The sequence below is a fragment of the Sceloporus occidentalis genome, unplaced genomic scaffold (assembly GCF_023333645.1).
Source record: "Sceloporus occidentalis isolate IW3139 unplaced genomic scaffold, rSceOcc1.0.p SCAF_10, whole genome shotgun sequence".
NCBI classification, from domain to species: Eukaryota; Metazoa; Chordata; class Lepidosauria; order Squamata; family Phrynosomatidae; genus Sceloporus; species Sceloporus occidentalis.
This window is the reverse complement of record NW_028316990.1, coordinates 24,764,745-24,786,977: the sequence shown is the minus strand read 5'-3', so window position 1 is coordinate 24,786,977 and position 22,233 is coordinate 24,764,745. Positions and strand designations below refer to the sequence as shown.

At 43.3% G+C, this 22,233-nt stretch overlaps 1 protein-coding gene across 9 annotated transcripts in view; it reads right to left on the bottom strand.

The window, feature by feature from the left end:
• RBFOX1 (RNA binding fox-1 homolog 1) overlaps window positions 1–22,233 on the bottom strand; it is a 1,300,148-nt gene that overhangs the window by 1,003,665 nt on the left and 274,250 nt on the right. For all 9 annotated transcript variants that reach the window (XR_016282484.1, XM_089540301.1, XM_089540299.1 and 6 more), the window contains exon 3: window positions 7,235–7,267. Coding sequence is in view for 8 of the 9 variants with exons in the window: in XM_089540301.1 (XP_089396427.1) it covers window positions 7,235–7,267 (33 nt within the window). In the remaining variant the exon portion in view is untranslated. The remainder of the gene's footprint in view (window positions 1–7,234; window positions 7,268–22,233) is intronic.

Here is a 22,233-nt window from a genome sequence, read left to right as displayed (position 1 = left end):
GTTTAGCCAACAAATGGGTATCTGGATGGTATCGACCTGTAAATGCATGCTCTGCAGCATATGGCATGAAACCATGCTCTGTACCAGGGGTGGAAATCATGCTGCCTTCCAGATGTTATGGGACCTCCTTCCACATCACATCTAGTTAGCATAGCCAACGGAGAGTGATAAGGGAGTTGCAATCCAACAACATCTGGAGAGGCACACAATCGCATACATCCTATGTACCAAAGCAGTTCCCAGCTCATGCCTGAGATCTTTAATGAAGGCTTCGGTGTTGTTACACAACAAGCAGAATGCTTTCAAGCACAGAGTTTGCTAAAAGCCAGTTATAAATATCGGTTTGTTTGAAATTATTCATTTTGGCCTTAACTAAGGGACAAGTCGGCTTGTTGTTATTGTGCTGCTGGCAGCTCTATTGCAGGGGTTTCTTGGTGCGTTTTATCCAGAGGAGATTAGCCATTGGCTTCCTTCAAATATGGCCTATAGTGCCTTGTATTCACTGGTGGTCTCCACTCCAAGTACTAACCAGGCCTGACCCTGTTTAGCTTTCAAGACTGAGTCACTTTGGGGTACTTCGTCTGCTACATCCCTATTGAGACAATCTTTTTAAAACTCCAATTTGAGGGAAACCTTTTTCAGATGCATCTATTTCATGCATCAAATGAAGGTTCCAAATTCGGACCATTGCAAATGTTCCCAATAATTTCCCATCATTGGATCAATGCCACAATGTGCAACACCAGCAAAATGCAGTCAAATGCGTAGGAGCTGCTGCTTCATGAATGAAACATGTGCAACTCTCATCCAGTTACGATTAAGCCTAACTACTTGTTTAGCTAGGTTATAGGCTTGCATCGGGGCTCCCCTTCTGCCGGCAAAGTCCCAGAGCCATAAATTATTTCCTACACCAGAGTGTGTGTTTTACATCATTTATTTCCATAGCATTATGCATGCCATCTTTCCGAGATCAAAAGGAGTTAGTCTCCAGACTCATATTTCACCGGCGCTCTCATATTTTAACTGGCAAATTAGATATTACAGATCTGCTCCCTGTATGGCTTTGCCTCTAATGTTCCACTATTGCTCTCGCCAGTTATAATGTACTTCCAGGGCTTAGTTTCCCCAGAGGACTCAGTCATTGAAAGGTCCATGGGTCCAGCTCTAGAATCAGAGAATCATAGAGTTGGAAGAGACCTCAAGGACCATTCAGTCCAACCTCCTGCCATGCAGGAACTTCAAAACCAAAGCACTCCAGATGCCCACCCAGCCTCTGTTTAAACGCCTCCAAAGAAAGTGCCTCCGCCACACTCCAAGGCCAGCGGCTTACACCATCAAACAGCTCTTGCTGGTAAGACGTTATTCCTAATGTTGAGCTGGAATCTCTTTTCCTGTAAGTTGCATCCATTGCACCGTGTCCTAGTCTCTGGAGCAGCAGAAAACAAGCTTGCTCCATCCACAATATGGCATCCCTTCAAATATTTGAACATGGCTATCATGTCACCCCTTAAACCTTCTCTTCTCTAGGCTAAACATACCACATTTCACATCTCAAGGTGGCTTGTACCATTCCTGCCTTTATTCTCTTCAAAAATGAAAAATAAAAATTGGAGCTGCCATTATTAAGAAACCATAACAGCCATAGATCTTCAAAAAGGACATTGTATTTTGAGGTGGGGAAAAACAATGTATGAAGAGAGGAATAGCAGCTGCCAATTCTATCTCAGTCCTTTAAAAAACAACCCTCATTTCTGCAGCCAAAGAGTGCCCACAAAATGGACACCTTCCTTGGCCTTTTCTGAAGTGTATTTCTCACTAACCTTGGCCTATTGCTTTGGAGAAAGGCAGGTATATGTCAGTCTCTGTGTCTTTTTCGCCTGCCTGCAATTCTGAATTGCATTTCTCGATAAGCAAGGAACGCACTGATAACTTGCTTGCATTTGTCTGGTACTACAAGGACGCTTGTGCACAGATAAGTTTGCTCTGCCAGGCTCCTGAACCAGAAAGGGAGGCATGCCACAAATCATGGAAACAGCTTGGAATATCTGTCCGACTTTGGGTATAAATCCTTCTCACATTACAATGTTTGTCTCAGGAAAGAGCTCTCCCCGGAGGAAATCAAAACTGTCCTACAGAAGATGACCTTCACTCTTGGGAGCCTTTCTTGTCAGGGAGAAAACCCAGGTACATCTTTCAAAGCAGTTTTCAAATGAGCTTTTCAGCTGATAAAAGAAGTTATAAAAGAACAGGAGAGGTGAATTTGATATGCCCAGATATTATTATTTTTTCCCTTTAGGGTCACAGTCAAACAATGGTGATGGTGGTGGTACAATAATGGTGGTGATGATCATTTCATTTGTGTCCTGGTGTTCTCCCTATAATGAAACTCAACATACAGTTGGCCCCCCATTTTCGCGAGGGATCCGTTCCCGATCCCCTGTGCAAAAATTGAGGCTCACGCTTATTCAAGCCCCATAGGCTTGAATGAAGCATGCGCCTGACTGTTGTGGCATGGGCGCGTGAGCTGGGCACATGCAACATTGCAAATAGCAGCGATCACCCCTCCACTTATATGCAAGGGCGCAGATCTCAGATCTGCACATTAGGAGGGGCAACTGTATTTAAAAGTAATACACATTAAAAACTATGCAAAAAGCTCAATAAAAGCATCAATATTACAGTTATTTAAAGAACAATTCAACAAGTTATTAAGTTAGAAACATTAACGTTCAGTTTTAATAGACTACATATACAAGTAGACCATTGCTGACAATTTCCTAAAGAATAAGGTCTATAAAACACGCATCTGGCTGTACCAACCTAACTCTTCTTGCAATTGGTGGTGTGAACCATAAAACTCCATTCACAGCGTCTTACAAAGAAGGATGGCCTGTGTTTATCTTTACAATGGAATTCTCTCTCTTCTCCCCGCAAATTGCCTGGACCGAGACTCACACCATTAAAATGAACAACTGAGGTATTGATGCTTTTGTTACATACGAAACCCTCCCCAAACATCCTGAACGTTGGATTTCTCACTGAGGTTGCTTCTTTGACCAATGAAGGGTCTGCAAATTCTCAAACCTCGGTGCCATGGAATCATAGGTCCTGATCACGCGAGGCACTTGCCGCGCTGATACCGTTACCCAAATGCTCCAGAAACGCAGAGGTGGGATCGCCGGTTGTGCTTCTCAGCATCATTGAGGCATTTTGCTGTTCTCCCGTAAACGAATCGTTCGCGGAGAAGCCATTTTTGTAATAATGGAAGATCCCATTATTACAGAAATTGCTTCTCTGCGAACGATTTGTCAACAGGAGAAGAGCGGGGTGTGCTTTAGTGACGCTTCAGAAGTGCGACTGGTGATCCCACCTCCACGCTTCTGGAGCGCTTGGGCAACAATATCTGCGTGATAAGTGCCTCATGTGATAAGGTCCATAGAGCTGGTAGAGATGCCCAAGGCCCATCCAGTCTAACCTGGCACTCCCAGCAGATGACCATCCAACCTCTGTTTGAAAACCTCCAAAGAAGGAGACTCCACTAACCTCCCAGGTGTTGTGTTCCACTATCAAACAACTCTTATGGTCAGGTGCTAAAGTTCAAAGTTCATCAGTGCTTGAGCCAAGCATTGAGAAAACCAAAAACTACATGTTTAACGAACAGCAATGATCTTTTGTCACATCCCTAGTAGCAACTGGGGACTTTCTTTGAATGTCCAAGGAGCTATACATTCTGTTAGCATTTGAGACTTGATTCCAGAATCTCACATAGCTCCTTGGAGCCTAGTGAGTCCGCACTTCAGAGCTGGGTTCAATCTTGCCCTCCACCATTGCTCCCCATAAACACAAAATACACCTCCTTTGCCATAGATTGTGGTGATGGATTGGAATCTGATTGCTAAACATTACTGATCGTTGCCATTTAGATAATGAACGGCCATCCTTTACCCTGTTCAGAAGTCTACTTTGTAATGACATTAACATGCTCCATTAAATGCATTATTGTACAAGAAAGTGGAGCCATTTGCGATAACAATCTTTTCATTAGAATCCATATGCATGAGACAGTCTCTCTCTCTCTCCCTTTTTTAGTAAAAAGGGGGAAAAGGCATGTAATTCAAATATTTACAAGAAGAAGGACACTGAAAAGACATGAGGCAGGCAATGCCAAGACTGATTCAGGCTGACTTGACTGCCTGCAACAGTAGATCATGTCATCGATTGTTGCTCTGCATGTTAAAAAATGGAGAATTAATATCTCAGAATTACTCGGTGGCTCCGACTTCTGGTGTTTGTTTCTCCGAAACTGGATGGCAAGCACTTGATACCAAAAGAAAAGCAATTCAGCTCTCGAGTCACATGAAAACACTCTTGATCTGCACCCTTCTGGTTTATGCTTTCCAACGTTTCATATTTGAACAATAGCGTATGAAAAGCACACAGCTGAAGAATCCAAGGGTTAAAACAAGAAGGGGAGAAAAAAATGGGATGAACCAGATGTTAAAACTGTTTGGGATGCACAGTTCAAGAACAGAAGCCAAATGACTATTCAACACAAAGGGATCCTTTGCATAAAACATCACTTTAGGAAAGCGCGATATGCTCTGCACATATTGATGCCGCAGAATTTAGCCAGACCCCAAGGAAAGAAATAATTGGAGAGCTGCAAGGAATTAAGAAGGCTGAGCACACAGTTGCCTCTGTCCGCTGAAAAGGGCAGAGATGCCAATAGCTTTCTCGAATCCTCCCCTGTTATACAAGGTTTACAAGGCTAAAGCCATGAAAGAAAGCAATCTACATCCCCCCAGTTACAAGCAACCTGCTTCAAGGAAACACACATCTCCACACAAACACAGTGACTGCTCCTCTCTTTTCAAAAGGGAGGCATGTTTGCATTAGCCCTTCATCAGGATCTCCAGTGATTTACAAGCTGTCACCTTTTGCAAATATCCCTGTAATATTACCTTTCGCCAATATTACCTTGATGCAACCTTTTGCAAAGATTACATTTTAATTTAAAAAGCAGGGCACTTCTGACCTTCTCAGACGATGATTATGACTTATTTATTAATATAAGGCGGAGTTTGCTGGAATGACTGAAGCTGCAGCCTTTGCCAGTTTGAACGTTGTGCAGCTTCCTTTCTGTGTCAAAAGTGGCGCAGTCTTCAGGGAAGGCTATGTAGTTCTCAGGAGAAGACATCTCTGACAGGTAGAGACAGTCCCTTATCCCTCCTTAGACTGGCTCTCTGTTTCACCTTATTAAAAAGCCCTGCGCATATCCTTTCCTTAACATGATCTCCTACCTACACCTCCTTTGTGTTAGAGGTGTAAGAATCCCAGTGCTTACTCCTTGGTCCAAATAGGTTGGGGTTGTTGGTAGTGTGCTTCTGAATACTATACTGTACCACACATACAGTGATTATATGAAAACTAAGGGCCTATACAGATTGGGAGAAAGGGGCGGACAGAGGCTGCCACTTTCTCCTCCAGATCGTGGCCAACCAAACGATGCGGCAACAATGTGCTGGGAAAAATGAGTCGTGAAACACGGCTCCTTTCTCCGCCACTGTCGGGACGCCATAAGTGCCCTGGAGTGGCGCTGTGACATCCCTCCTGCACCGCGCCATTTGGACACAGAGCTCCAATCACATCATCATCAGTCACGCATGTAAACGGCAGCGTGGCAAAATGGTGCCTGTGGCACGCGGTAGGGTTGCTCTCCTGAACCCTGCTTTCGACTCCATGCCAATGCAAATCACTGGTCTGTACCAGGCCAAAGTGTAAATTACATTGCAGTAACAAGTATAAGATGTCTTAAACACATTCCAACTCAATAACCCTTCAGTTCTTTTAGGTGTCAACTCACTAACTGATTATACAGTTGACCCTATACATTTGCATTTGTTTTACTTTTGCCGATTCGAGTATTCATGGATTTGATTAGTATGTGTTCTCCATGAATCTCTAGGTCCACCAGCACATGCTGCCAGAAACTGACCATAGAATCACACTGGAGGACCTGAGCTTCCAAGAGAAAACACTCCTCTAGGCATTTGTGGGCCCTCCAGAATAATTTTACAGTCCATGTCTGCCGGATGTTGGCCACTGAGTTGCACTGGAGGACCTAGAAATTCCTAGAGAGGTGAGAACCGCATTGCCTCCCCTCACCAAACTCAAACGAACCTATGTCCTTCTTTAAAGCAACTAGCCAAGTTTATCTATTCTCTTTAATAATGCAATTTAATTTACCAAAGGTTGCTATTAAAAATTTATCAGGCTGCAGCAGTTGGAGTCACCTAGACATTTTGTTATAGTTAAACATTAGCTTTAGCGAACATCGCAAATTTCCTGCTGTGGAGCTGGAAGCCGGCTTTATACAAAAGCACTCCCTGGACCGTCAACTGATATTACATTTCAGCATGGAAGCCTATGTTCACCGAAATAAAATAAGAGTTGATTATTAAAAAGGGCAGAGGGACTGGGACTTTGCCGCAACAGAGAATCCACCACTTATTTCTGTGGTTTTTATTTCCTCGCTCGTCCCTCAGAAAGTCTCAGTGACTTCTTTCAGGTATGGATGAAAATGAACAACCCAAAAGAGGATTAACCATTGCAGAGAAAATGGCTAGTCGTCTGCAGGTTTGCATGCAAACTCATACCAGTTACCACCAGCAATCTCTCATATACTAACGCAAGGTGTAACCAGAACATAACAAGTACACAGAGGTGGGAAAACCTCTGGTTCCCAACCAATGATGCCCCAAGCAACTCTTTTGGCTTTATCCCCTTTAGACCACAATTGCTTCCTCTATGAGCACATCTGCAATAATGCAAGGATGCAAGACCAAGGATGCAAGGATGCAAGATGGCTAAGTTTTTCATGTCCGGGATGCTTCATTTTGCAACCGGTGCTACTCTCCTACAACACACACACTAGTTATACTATGAGAACATTATCCTCTGATGCCTCTAAGACCACTGTTAGATCAAAGCAATGCAGAGGATTAGAACGGCTAAACATTCGCAAGCTAATCCAAAACAGTGAAGTTACATCTGAATAAGCCAATAAAACAACAACTAAGAAAGTGCCTCCCAGTCCATTCTTCTAACCCTAATGTGTCCGTTTCACAGTCTATATCCCGCCTTATTTATGCAATCACACAGATCAATCAGGGAAGCCTTATTATTATTATTATTATTATTATTATTATTATTATTATAAACCAGTATTTCCTACCTCAACTTTGCTTGCAGCCAGCATGGTCAAAACCTGCAAATTATAGGAGAGAGAGAAAAACAAGGCTTTAGTGTGGATTCAGCCAATGAGAAATTGCATTAATTGCCCTTTAAACTAATAGACACTAGTTGTTTGTTACGAATACCAACCGATACAGAGGCCTGATACAGACAGCCAAAATAAAGCTGCTTCAAGTCACTTTGCAAGTACGCTGTTTAAATGATGCATGCATCCTAAGAGTCCAGAAGCCACGCCAAAGCCACGATCCAGTCCTAAGGACTGGAGTACAGCTTTGGTGCAGCTTCCAGACTCTTAGGACGCATGCATCATTGAAACACCATACCTCCAAAGTGACTCGAAGCAGCTTTATTTTGGCTGTCTGTATAGGGCCAGAGTTATCATAACAATTAAGATTTCCATAGAGATATATATATATATATATATATATATATATATAGTGATTAGAAAGTTTTAAAAAATCAATCTTCAGAACAAACCCACTTTTCCCTTTCAAACAAGGAGACATGCCATGACTAAATTTGAAATCAGTTAAAACACTGTTTTTACCGTTTCATCTATTGTTTATTAATTAAAATATTTGCTTTCTATTTTGTTGGCCATCATATCTGTTTTGTCTCCATGTAAGGCCCCAAATATCTGGAAGGGGGGATGCTAGTGATTATATCATAGTATTTGTAAGGACATAGTAGTCCCATGTGGGAGAAAAGGAGGATATGAGATGGCAGATAGAAGGAAGGAAGGAAGGGAGGGAGGGAGGGAGGGAGGGAGGAAGGTCCCAGAAGGAACAAAACATCTTGTTCTCTAGTGCACCAGTGCTATAGATGATCAGTAGCTGATATTACAGCTATAAGCTAAGTTGAAATCATGTGGACTTTGATCAAATAAAAATAATGGGTCTGAGATTAATAGAATTAAATTCAACAAAGACCAATGCAAAATCCTATATGAAGACTACAAAAATCAAATGCACAGGTATAGGATGGAGAGATACAGGGCGGGGGAAATTAAACTCACATATTTATCCATCCATAGCATGATGTCATGGCAGTTAAAGTGGTATCAAACTGCTTCTATATCTGCAGTGTGGAGACACCTTATGTTTGTGATGATGAATGAGGGTTGCCACTGTTTCATTTCTGAGGAGCTCCTCATCTGTAACACCTGCATAGCAGCAGACAGGTACAACATGTTTTCCTGCATGCTGTTAATAGTTTTGTGTGCTGAAAGTGGCCAGTGGAAATGAGACGTGATTTAGTCTCAGTTTGATTTTAATGCAGCACCAAATGCAATTGCAACGAATGCATCTATGTATGTTTGTTTTGTTTTGTTTGCCTCCCACCTTTTTCCATGAAAACGTTTCCCCATCGGAGTCCAAGCAGAGTGTCTCTTGGAAACAATTCCCTGATCAGGAATCTGAACCAGTTAATTATTCTGCCTTTGATAAATGCTTCCCCTTGGAAATCATCCTAGCATTTCCGAGGCCATAACAGGGGAGTATGAATGAGGTCAGGTTTTGCTGCCATCATCAGAAGAAAACAGATAATGCCCAGCTACAGCTCGCTCATCAGGTTATAGGGATGGCTAGAAACGTCTGGAAGCCAAGCCCTGATCCGAAATGTTGATTCATTTCACTGGGTTTCCTGAACCACGGTTCATGTTAGCATATTGATTAATGCCACCTCCAGGCATTCCATCAATCACTCCACCTTCTTAACAAACACCTGCGCTCCAATAGTTTCCAAAAGAAAAGCAAAAACAAAATTACAGGCTTAGAACTTTGGGTTCGTTTCATGACTATCAAACTCTATCAAAAATTATGAGCAGCGCTATGCTGGGAACGGTACTGCCGTCTTTTGCGCAGTTCCTCGCTTGCTGTTTGGACACGGACGGACCCTCGTGAGGCTTTCTGAGCCAGCTGACAATGCTCCCTTAATGGCTTCTGACAAATAAGTGACATTTTTCCAATGACGATTCATTGTCAGCAGCTTTCCAGCCACAACACATGTTCAGATGGCGCAAGCAGAAGTCCTGGATGGGCCTCGCAGTGGAGAGTGAAATGAGACAGAAACCAAAATCCTGTTGGTGTCATATACACACAGACACAAGCGTAAATTCCCTTATAAATGTGGTTCTATTTTTTTGACTTAGTGCAATGGACACATAGAGTTCATGGCTGCATAAAAGGGGTTCCACACAAGTAGCTGTTTCACTGAGACTAAATCCCAAAGAGAATAGAACCATTGAATCAATTGGATTTACCTATATGAAGACTCATTATGAGACAACTTATAATAGATCTACTCTAGTTGACACTTTCCAGTCTGATTCCACTCATGCAACTGCAGATTTTTGGAGGACGCATAACTGTTAATCAATGCCTTCGATGTACCACTTGTTTCACTGGGATTGCAGAAAACCCCACTGGGCATTCTCCATTGCACAGTGGGAAAATAAGCAAGCAAACTGGCAGATACATAGGCCTTGTGCAGACAGGCCTTAAAGGCTGGCTTAGGGACAGAGTCAGTGTGTAGCATCCATATGACACATACCCCAGCTCTGCCCCCAGGGTGGCACGATGCCGCATGCTGCACTGCACGGCATACAGTGTTACAGTGCTCCTCTGGCGCTGCATCCGCATGACATAAGGAGCAGCTCCTTTCCATGCCCTAGAAAGGCCAGATTGGGGCCATGGTGTGCAGTTGCCACGGCCCCAGTTTGGCTGTAAAAGGTGTGACTGCCCAACCCTATAGTCAGCTGCACCTTGCAGGCATTGAGCAGAAGGGTGGTGGGCACAACCACCAGTATCTACATGGAGGTGGAATTACTCTACACGGCCATGACATAGGATCTCAGACGGAGGTTTGTCATGTCTAAAGCTTTGCAGAAAAATAGGTTCAGCCAGAACCTGCTTACTTTGAGAGGTGGGGCAAAAGAGAACGGTGTTAGTTTACAGTACATTGGCTGGAATCCTGTTGGTGAGATATGCAGGCATAACCAGATGTTACACTTGCTCATGTAATATTTGGGATGTTGTAAAAGGAGGCATCCCATACCTCTTTCTACATCACCTCCTTTCTCATTCAAAGCACCTTTCTAGAGCCAGAATGCACCCTTCTTGTCATTTTGTAGAACTGAGTGGCAGCATCTGGCTGAAATTCAGCAACTGAGAGGCAAGAAAAAATATTACCACTAGAGCAGCATGCGCTCTCTTTCTTCTGGTTGCAAAACTATAGTTGGCAATGTCATCGTTTTCATGAATGTTTAATGAATAGAGGGTAAACCGTTTGGTAAAAATAAATAAATAAACAAATAAATTGCATCAACAAACAAAATTGCTCCTGATTGCATCTTCTAAAGGCATAATAAAACAACACATGCAAAATAAGCAGACACAGGTCAGTTCCTCCTCGTTTGCATAATGCTTCCTATTTGCATACTAGGTCCCTGCCAATTAGTGTAGACTACTGGAGAATCTATCCCAAGGTTGCAAGGACAGATACGAAGGAAGAAAAACAAGGCTGATCAAGCTCCACTTCTCCGATTCCTTTATTCCCCCATCTCACAGAGAGAGTAAAGCTGCCAGATCGGCCGTCATTTTCAGCCAAACTCCTTTCCAGGGAGATAGCTGGTAGAGGAATAGCTACACAGTTGTGAGCAGCTGGTGGGTCTCCGGTCAGAAGAGCATGAAATCCACCCCAGATTTTAGTACGAAGGTTCAAAGACCTATCCAAGAGGAACTATTTTGGGGAAAAGTTCAGCCCCTGGTAGCTCCTGTAAAGCCTTAAAAGTACTCTAAGTAGATTCATTGATCTGTGAATGAAAACAAAAGCTGTCATGACACCATATGGAGAGCGGTTGGGTCTGTTTGGTTTTTCTGCCTGGCGCCACCAAAAGACATGGATGGAGATTTTTGAGGATCCAGCTTCATAGTTAGGGGCTCATCGTTATGTCCGGATTAATCCTTTTAATTATCTGTAACAAAACAGGGCCTTCTCTCTATATATAATGATAATAACAGTAATAATAAGAATAATATTTATCCATTACATGCCCCCCCCCAATCCCGCCCTATATAGGGCCTTCTCAGTTTCAAAAATGTCAAATATTTTTGGCATATCCAATGGAATTATTCAGTTTACGGTGTCTAAATGCATGCATTAATTGGGACTTTCTGGAAGCATCTAGCTAACTGCTGCATCAAATGATGCTGGAGGAGATGGACCATGATGGACCTTTGGTCCAACCCATTGATGCCTTGGCCACTGAACTACAACTCCTATAATCCTTGACCAAGAAACTGAAGCTTATCTAAAGTCTGTTGGCCCCACAGGTGTACTCTGTTTGGGACTAAAAAAGGGATTTGTGTCCAAATACTGAAGGATGTGCTGGCTATGTTATTTCTGCCCTTAGGAGAACAGCTGCATCATTCTGGACCAGCTGAAGTTTCAAAGGCCCATGCCTTCAATAGCAGCCATCCGTTTTGTCTGGATGATATGAATGGCAAACAGATGCAGGGACCAAGGAGGAGGAAGAGGAGGCAGAGTTTGAATCCTAGATGCCAGCTCGAACTGCCCATAATTGCACAGCGAGTTCATTATATATAGCCAGTCCCTTGAGCCTCCAACGTCCCAGTTAAGCAACAGTAATAGAAAGCAGCTGGAAGAGGACGTTAGGTCAGCCGAATCATTAGCCCTGAAAATTGCATCACTATCACTTCTTGTTTGACAGCGAGGCTTTCACACATCATCACGGTCTTTAAAAAGGGGGGGAGGTCAAACAGTCAGCCGAACTTGGCACAGTAACTCCATTAAGAAATGAACTGTAGTTCAGAATCCCAAAGCCATTCACCTCTCTGGGAACTTGGAGATGCTTAATGAATTTCCGAACGCTTTCCCCCCACCCCGATCTGGCCAACTCCTCTGTCCCTCCTGGAGATTGAGTTTCTTGGAAGAGATGCCAAGAAATACATGCTATTGTGCCTTTATTTCATAGAGTAATTAAAATATCCAAGAGCATAGTTTGTTCATTGTAATGATTATTGTGTTGGACTTTCCAGTCTGAGAGTGATCTGGGCCTAAATCTTATTGTTCGTGTCAAACTCACTGGATCAATTGGATTAAAGGATATGTCAAGTCGACAATCAATTTAACAAGCCTGCTCTTATCAATTGAATTCAGACCCTTGGTTCAAATTCCTACTCGGCCACAAAACTCACTGAATGACTCTAGTCTTCAGCTGTTCTGTTTTAAATTATATTACAACCCTGTTAGGGATAACATTGGGATATGAATCAGTCAAATCCATCCATCCATCAATCAATCAATAAATAAAATTGCTCCATTCATTTTCACTTCTTCTATCCTGCTTACCAGTTAGCGCACTTATATGCGCTACTGCGTATAGCATACACTTTCATGGACTATAGTAATCCACTGTCAGATGAATATTCAATATCCAGCATAGGAAGGCATACACACACAAACACAGATGCAAAAGGAAAACACATAGAGACAAACACAGAGATGCAGTAAGCTGGGAGAAAAATAAAAGGTAGGGACAAAAAACAAGCAAACAGTGGCTGTTACCATGACAGAGGCTATTATCACGACATTAATGTTGCCACAAAAAACCCACAATAGGTTCGCCTTAGGGTAGCCCTAAGATGGAAACAACTTGAAGGTGCACAACGCACATACGGAAAATGTATGGCAGCCCTGAGATATCTCCAAGGATCTCTGTCTTCAGTTGCTTTGCTGGGACCTTTATGCTTTATGTTTAATTAACTATATAATTCAGTGACTATTTATATTCCTTCCTATACATAGAAGTAGCTATGCGCTAAACATACATCTCATGATGCAGGATTCCAGCCAATATCTTTCTCATGTCTAGCTTCAGGAAAGTAGCTGGGTGTATCTCCATTCATTCCCTTGCTCTCCAATGAAACAGAAATGGTAGAGCTGCAGCGGCTGCGTTACTAGAAAAGTGGCTTGTGGCAGATAGCATTGAGCAGCTATGTGCCAAACGCATGTCTCCCCGATGCAAAATTCCAGCTGTATATCTTTGTCAAAGGATGTACCCCGACTGAACTAAATCCAGCCACGATTTTCATAATCAGTATTTTAAAAGTGGTAGCTCACTGTGGGAATGAGGATGGGGAGGACAATGAGAAAGAAACAGAGGTGTATCCAGAGGACCTAGGCTTTTCTGCTTTGCGTTCAGTCAAGGCGGCTGCCGTAATGAATTTGTGTTGGAAGAGCAACAGGCCTTCGATCAATGTCACAGCCTAAACAAGTTTGACTATATGCTGATGTTCCTCAAATTGTTTCGACTAGCAATAGTTCTGGCTGGTTTGTTTGGAGAGAAAATTAATGATGATACACCAAGGTCGTTGTACGTCTGCCGTACGGAACAGATGTTAACATATTAGTCCCACGTGTGGCTCAGGGTTACTATTGTGTAAACTAATGTAGCCGTGGGGATGCAGCCAAACATTTCCATTGGAAGCCTCACAATCCTCCAGTACACAAGAAATGCTTGAAAAGCAGCAAAAGAGACACAAGCTATTATCCTGTGCTATAAGGGGAAAAAAGAGTTTACCAGACTCATTTGGGATATGGAGACTTGGTGTGATATCCTACACGTTTATTGCTTTATTCTTAATTAAATATATTATGCAATTAATATTGACATTCCATGCCATATCTATGGATCTCAGGGCACTTTGCAATAAAGTCAATGTACTAGCATCTTGCAGCAGCGTGTGTGTTGGACTAAGGCTGCATCGACACTGCAGAATTATTGTTATTATTCATTTTATTTTATTTTAATTCATACCTCTTGAACTGCCATGGCTCCATCCTGTAGCATCTTGGGATTTGTTGTGGCACCAGCACACTCTGAAAGTGAAGGTTAAACCTCTCACAAAAGTACAAATCCAAAGCGTTGAGCTGCAGCAGTTAAACCAGTGCATTTCTGCATCCCAAGAGTCCATCTGCACTGTGGAGTTAATTGGGTTTGACACCACTTTAACCGCCATGGGCTCCATCCTACAGAATCCTGGGACTGGTAGTTTTGGGGACACACTTTGGCAGAGAAGGCTATCATTCCCAAACTTTGGTCTTCTGGGTATTTTGGACTTTGGCTCCCAGAACCCAAGCCAACTTGGTCAACAGTGAGGAATTCTGGGAGCTGAAGTCCGAACCAACTGGAGGACCAAAGTTTGGGGATGACTGGGCTAAAGACTTTGCCAAAACACAAATCCCAGGATTCCATAGGAAGGAGCAACAGTGATGTCAAACCACTTATTTATTGTGAAGTCGACGGCTTTCATGCCTGGCATCTATAGTTTTTTGTGGGTTTTTCAGGCTCTGTGGCCATGTTCTAGAAGAGTTTATTCCCGACGTTTTGCCAGCATCTGTGGCTGGCATCTTCAGAGAATGCTGGCATGGAAGGGAATGGGATAGATGGATGGATGGATGGATGGATGGATGGATGGATGGATGGACACTGATAGACTTTTGGCTGTAGAGCGGGGTATAAATAAATAAATATTATATTCTTATTATTACTGTGTGACTATATATCCAACTCTCTTCCATGCCAGCATTCTCTGAAGATGCCAGCCACAGATGCTGGTGAAACGTCAGGAATAAACTCTTCTAGAACATGGAAACATAGCCTGAAAAACACACCAAAAACCACTTATTTATTTCTACAGTGCAGATCCCCCATAAGCCTGGGATTTAAGCAGAACCAAAAACACTCTGATCCAACTCTATGATTAACAGATTATCTGAAGATCTAGACCCATGAAAACGACAACAAGCCCATTGACATCATACTTGCAGCATGCTCAGCCCTACAATTGTCCCGAGTAACAGGCTGTTATCAAACCTGCTACCCTCTCTTCTTTAGTTATTTCTTTCTGTTATTTCCCTCGCCCCGTCTCCTCTTTGCTTTCAAAATGCCCTTGCACCTTGCAAATCAATGCCTTTGTAGTTCCATCCACTGGGATCTTAAAAGCAACCTCTGAGTGGTTCTCCTCTCAATGAGAACATGAGAGATTACCACTGCTTTAACACACCAAGCATCTCCGCAGCGTGTCCTACCCTTTCAAAAGCACCCTACCGGTTATTATCCACAGATCACCGGCATTTTATTGTAATCTTCCAGAAGGATGCATTAAAAAAAGAAGAAGCTTTTAATCCTTCGAAAGACAAGCCGGAACAGCTGATGCTTATCATTGCTGAGGATTATAAAAATAATGCGCGAACCAAAACCAACTGCATTCCTATAAATATAAGGAGACTACCTAAAGCCACATGTTCCCTGCGCATAATAGTGTCTGGGCGCCTTTTCTGCATCTAAAGAAAATAAAGATACGGATCTTCACACATGCATACCAAAGCTGATATGCAAACAGCTTAATTCCAGATATAAATTTCAAACAACTGGCAACTTGATCCGGACATCAAGGTGCGGGGAAGGAAAAGATCTTGGTTCATAACATTGTTATAAAGGATGCAATCTTTATTGTGCAGTCCTTTGCATGTTTTATCAGAAAGTGGGGCTTACTAAGGGACAATGCTCAGGGAAAGGTGGGAAGAGGCATTCGGTGAATTTTCCTTCCCATTCCTGGATTTCTAGCACTTCAGAGAGTAAGGCTGCTTCCGAACTGGAGAATTAATGCACTGACACCACTTTAACTGTCATGGCTCCATCTTAGGGAATCCTGGGATTTGTAGTGTTGAGAGACAAAAGCACTCTTTGGCTGAGAAGGCTACAGACCTTGCAAAACAGGCTGGAGCTACCGCACTTAAAGTTGTGTTAAGCTGCGTTATTTCTACAGTGTAGGTGGACCCAGCATGGTGTACCACTTTGAGCATTGGACTATGATTCTGGATACCAAGGTTCGAATCCTGGCTCCGCCATGTAAAGCCACTGGGTGACTTTGTGCAAGTCCCACTCTCTCAACCTCAGGGGATGGCAATGGCCAACCTCCTCTGGACAAATCCTGCAAAGAAAACCCCGCAATAGGGTCACCTTCAGGTCACCGTAGGTCAGAAATGCCTTGAAGCCATGCAACAACCACAACAGATGCACCCATACTCCTGAGCACACTCATGCATGAAATAACTGCATCTTAAAACTCACACGCATTTAGAGAAAACTTTGGAGTGGGAGAAGATAGTCAATTTGCAAAGCTACGCTGGAGGCCCTTTTTGGCCAAAGGGCAGGGTATAAATACTCAAAATAAATGAATAAATATAGGCAAGGGAGAGTATGCGGAAGAATTCTAATGAGGCTTTGAGATGTGGCGAGGAAGCAGAGTGCGCATGAGTGTGGCTCTCCTCTCTGCCCTCCCATCCCACACCCATGTGCTCTTTGGAGCCATCCTCATCATTATCCGGCAGTCTAATAAAATGAGGTTGTCACCTATGATTTGATTTCACCGATTCTCGACTGTTTGTTATCCCTGCCGTGTTGCGGAGGCCCATTTCTGCTGATTTACCTCGGCATCCCTATATCCTACCCAGTCAGCGACAGGTAATTGGATTCCTCACTGTGAAGTGAGGCGCATGAAGGGGAGGGAGAGATCAACAAGGGAAAACAGAGGCTGTTAAGGCCCCTCTTCCCCCCCTCTAATGCCGCTCTAAAAAGGCAAAATGACACGGATCGGAGACAGGTAAAGTGCAGCTCAAATTTTAATCTGAATCTCATTTCCATCTGTGGCTGGAGGGCATTTAGCTCATTCCAGGGAAATGGCACATTTCCCCAAGGGGAAAATAGACACCGCCTCCTCGGAACAAGCTGACATGGAAGGTGTGTCCCATAGAAGTCATTGCCATGGGAGGAAACCAAGTGGAAACTCAGATGGAGCTTTTCATTGCCATCGGCTCTGGGTCGTATCCTGACAAAAGGTCTATGGTCCCATTTCTACTGGCCTTTACCTTGATTCAGTTGCAACACAGAGCTCTTAAAGTCCACATAATAACACCAGCTTCTGGTTCCTCCTCCTCCACTGCCACCACTACCTCCTCCTCCTCCTCCTCCTCCCTCTTCCCTTTCTTCTTCCTCCTTCTTCTTGTCCTCTTCTCCTTCTCTTTCTCCATCTCCTTCTTCTTCTTGTCCTTCTTCTCCTTCTCATTCTTCTTTTCCTGCTCCTCCTTCTTTTCCTTTTCCTTCTCTTTCTCCTCCTCCTTCACTCCATCTTATTTTTCTCCTTCTTTTCCTTCTCCACCACCTCCTCCTCCTTCTCTTCTTCCTCCTCTCTCCATGTCCTCCTCCTGTTCATCTCCTCCTCCTTCTCCTTCTTTTTTCCCTCTTCTTCCTGTCTTCTTTTTCTCTCTTCTTCCTCCTCCATCTTTCCTCCTCCTCCCTCCTCCTCACCTCCTTCCACCTCACCTCTTTCTGCTCTTCTTCTTCTCCTTTCTCTTCCTCAGTCCCCAAGAAGACCATGTCTCATGTCTCCACTAGCCCTAGCTGTAGGGACCTAGGGTGCATCTATACTGTAGAAATAATGCACTTTGGCACCATGTTAAGTGTGGTAGCATTATCCTGTGGAATCCTAGGATTTGTAGTTTTGCAAGGTTGTTCTCCTCCTCTGCCAAAGGGTGCTGGTACCCCCACTAAATAACAAATCTGTAGGACGGAGCCATGGCAGTTAAAAGTGGTGTCAAACTGCATAATTTCTACAATGTATGGTAAATCAGCATTTTCCAAACTTTGGCCCTCCAAGTGTTTTGGACTTCAGCTCCCAGAAATCCTGGCCAGTTTGACCAACAATCAGGAATTCTGAGAGTGACGTTCAAAACATCTGGAGGAGCAAAGTTTGGAACCACTGGTGCAGAAGCACTCTTAGATGGCAGCATCTCTTGAAGATCTCAAAGCCTGGGCAGGCTTGTAAGGGAGATATCTTCAGATAGCTTGGGCCAAAGCCTTATAGGGCTTTATAGGTGATAACCAGCAGTATAAGTTAATTCTGATCCATGGATTATGAAATCCTCTGTTATCTCATAGAAACCTACCATGCATGGATCTCTTAACAGACTTAAAGAGCAACTGTTGATATCCTCAGCCCTTTCAACTATAAGTTTTTGTGTTTAGTATTTGGTTATTTTATTTGTTTGTATATTTCCAAACTCAATGAAAGAGAAAATTGTACACACACCCCACACTTTTATGTCACAATTTTATTCCTACAAAATAGGGACTTTACACAAACAAAAAATAGTCATGGAGGGTTCCTAACAATTTAGCTCCACTCCAGAAACATACCTAGGTCATTGGCATCCTGCAAAGCCCATGAGAAATTCAGCTGAGAAGCAATTTGGAAGCCTTCCCATTTGCAATTACAAGAGATGCTTGCCCTGTGGCATTAAACGTTGTCCTGGCATCCTCTGAAAGTTCATGGTGGCTGTATGGAAACTTGATGGAATAATAATTCACTTCGTATGGTTAATTTTTCATCCCTTAATCAAGAATTCATGGAGGATATTGTGACATTGCTGTAAGTATCTGAAGAGCCTAGGCATGTAAATAATGGATAGGACAACAGGAATGCTTGCCAACCAGACCATCCCTGCTTGGAGGAGCTCAAACCGTGCTTGCGTGAACTTGCAAACAGGTAAACAAAAGAGAGTCTTGCTGCAGTGCGGTAATTCCCTCTCCGTCATAAAAATTAAATGTGCCACTAATGCAAGTGTAGCCTCAGTCATCATGGGGAGCTCATCCAGAGGTAGTTAGATACATTTCACCTTGGCTGGTTTGTAATCATTTTCCTTCTTCCTTCGTTCTTTAGCTAGAAATATGGTTGTGAATTGCCTTTCAGACATTAATAATCTCTCCAGGAAACCTGGAAAGTAAAAGAGTCCTTCCTTCCTTCAGTCTCTCTTTCATTTTCCTTCCTTCCTTCCTTCCTTCCTTCCTTCCTTCCTTCCTTCCTTCCTTCCCTCCCTCCCTCCTTCCTTCATTTTCCTTCCCTCCTTCATTTTCCTCCCTCCCTACCTCCCTTCCTTCTGTCCTTCCTTCCTTCCGTCCTTCCTTCTGAAGATGTCCATCATATTTTTCCAAACCCAATTTTAATAGGTTGAAAATGCAGCCAGTTGCCAAAATCCTAAAATTGCACTTGTGCAGCACCATAAATTTGCACACAGGTAGTTACGTGGTGGTTGCTCTACTCCACCCTTTTGTTGAATGCCAGCATTGCAAAACTAGGAGAGTAGGTTTCAAGTTGAACATTAGAAGAAATGGTTCAACGATGGAACCATTTGCCTGGAAAGGTGGTGGGGTCTCCTTCTTTGGACATCTTCAAAAAGAGGTTGGACAGCTAGCTACCTGTTGGGGATGAGGTCCCTTCCAACCACGCTTCATCTCTTTATTTTCACGCTGGATCAGCAAACAAGATAACCACTTCTTGTCCACCTGGAACAATCTCTCGCTCACTTCCTCTCAATAAACTGTTGTACATGTGTGGATCAGGATTGACCAAAGAGGAATCCAGACCATTTCACTGCACTGACTTTGCCCCACTGGTCAGGATCCAGTCCTCTGGAGAGTGCTACATTTTCAGCCCTTCGGCTATTTAAAGATGGTTAGCATATCACCTCTCACTCTTCTCTTCTCTAGGCTAAACGTATGCAAATCCCTGAATCTGTGGCTCAGAGATATGGCACACATTTTTGAACCTAGATATTCCCTAGTTTAATCCCTGGCACACTCCTTGAAAAGGTTCTCTGGTTGCTTATCAAGAGAAAGTCCAATGCCTGGGACTTTGGAAAGATGTTATCAGCCAGACTGGAGCAATGCTCTTGCATTAGGTGTAATGTGGTATTTGTTATGTTCAACAAATGCCTCTCATATTCCATCAAATTCCATTGTTGGGAGAGGATCAAAAACACCATCCAGAAATATTCCCCCTTCCTGAGTTCAGTGTCCTCCAATAGTATGTATAACATAAAATTTGCACAATGTGCTATCACTTGTAATACCACAATTCTGGCGTGGACCATGTTTTACCTCACTGAACTTGACCACTGTTTTGTTTCCTTGGATTCAATAGTTTCTGCGAAAGTCACGAAAGTGCATCTTAACAGCTGTAGAGTAAAGGAACACACTTCAGCATGGAAATTTACACACTTGTGAGTCTTATGAGAAAGAAAGTGTGCACAGAGACATTTCGGTCAATGGAGTGAGATGCATAAACCAGGTGCTAAAATGCATCAATGTGTGTGTGCGTGATGAAAAATACATTAAGGAAAAGAGACATGTTTTATGATGTAGAATAATTCCACAACTCTTTGTGATATTTGCATACCAGGAATTTGCACAAAATTCTCACTCGTCTATTAGCCTTCTCAATATGATTTCTTGACAGTTGGGAAACCTGGGGGTTTTTTGGACCTGAGAAGGAATATGATCCCCCATCCCCTTATTTCACATCCCAATTTCGTGTCTTTGCCCATTGCAAATGCTGCTAGCTTCCGCCTACTATCTCATGAAAACAAGATCCCACTCAACCTGAAGTAAATAAAGTTCCAAAGCGAAGTGTTTCTTTCTTGCCTGTTTGCTTTGCTCCTGTTTGTGCGGAAATCACCGCGGGTAGCTTGGATAGAAATAAACCTATTCAAATGAGGGAAATGGACGAGACAGAAGGTGCTTCTAACCGCAATCAAAAATTAATTAGAAAAAAGGAACAAGCCAAAGGACAAACATCTGCGAGCGAAGGATGGGGAGAAATCAACAAATCCAGTGTATGACATTTAATTTTGAGATAGGATCAGAATCCTGCTGGGCTACACAGAGGGCAGTTTGCAAATGCTTCAGGGAGGCGGTGGGCAGATGACAGAGGGAAATAAGCAAAGATATAAGTTTTGCTTGAACAGGGATCTGTGATAATCATTTGCAATTCGGATGGCAGGTTCGTGGTTCCACAAATGCTTGAGCTGGCATCTTGCTGAACAGTGAGGTTGTGACAGTGGAGTTGTCTATATGGCACCATTGTGCATATAGACAGACAAGCAGGCACAGTGCGCCCGCATTATACGCAGGCACGCTATACGTAGCTTTGAGCATATGTGCAAAGTTGTGCAGGAGCATGCAAGGCACAAAGGGCAGCATGCCCCATTGGAATGAATGAGTGGGGTGTGCGCCCATGGTGCATGCGCACCACACCACCACATGCATGAGCCACCACTTGAATGGGACTTGAGCATGAGCGGTTTATGGCTTATGTGGGGGGTACAGAACGGATCCCCCACATAAGCCAAGGGCGAACTGTATACATGAAACTAATTCTTAGAATTACATAGCATTGAACCATGGCAGTTAGAGTCATGTCGGACTGGATTATTTTTGCAGTGTGGATGCAGCCCTAATAGTTTTTATTTCCTACTGAGAGAATGCTTTTGAAAGCCTTAGTCTCCAGAGATTATTCTCAGCTGGAACTCATTCTGTGCAAAATCTGCATGTGCTGTTGGCTTGTTGTTGTTGTTGTGCTGGATTTTGGGGAGCTGTACACAGCACAGCCTTGTCTGCACAGGAAATAGCCTTTTCTGTGTAGAAATACTATTTCTATACAAAATTCACAGTTTCCTGCGTACACAAACTGTTACATGCAGATTTTTGTGCAGAATCCCTCCGAAACTGTGAAGATTCCCATCAATCTAGGATTCCCCTTGTCAGGGTTTCTCAACACTAGAGAAATCTATTTATTGACAGTTTCTGAATATTTTCAATTATGGCAGGATACAGACTGCCCCTTTTCCTGCTGGATCGGGGCCTGAGCAGCCAGAGCGGCAGCCCCAGAAGCCCCGATCCACTGCTTTTCCAGGCCTTGGGGAAGTGGCAAAATGCCACTTCTCCCCGGCCTGGAAAAGGGTGTCCTTGGGGCTCCATGCCCAGGACACCCCAGGGAGCCACAGCAGGGAGAGAAAGAGGCTTTGTTCCCGCAGCCATTTGGTGGCTGTGGCAACGAG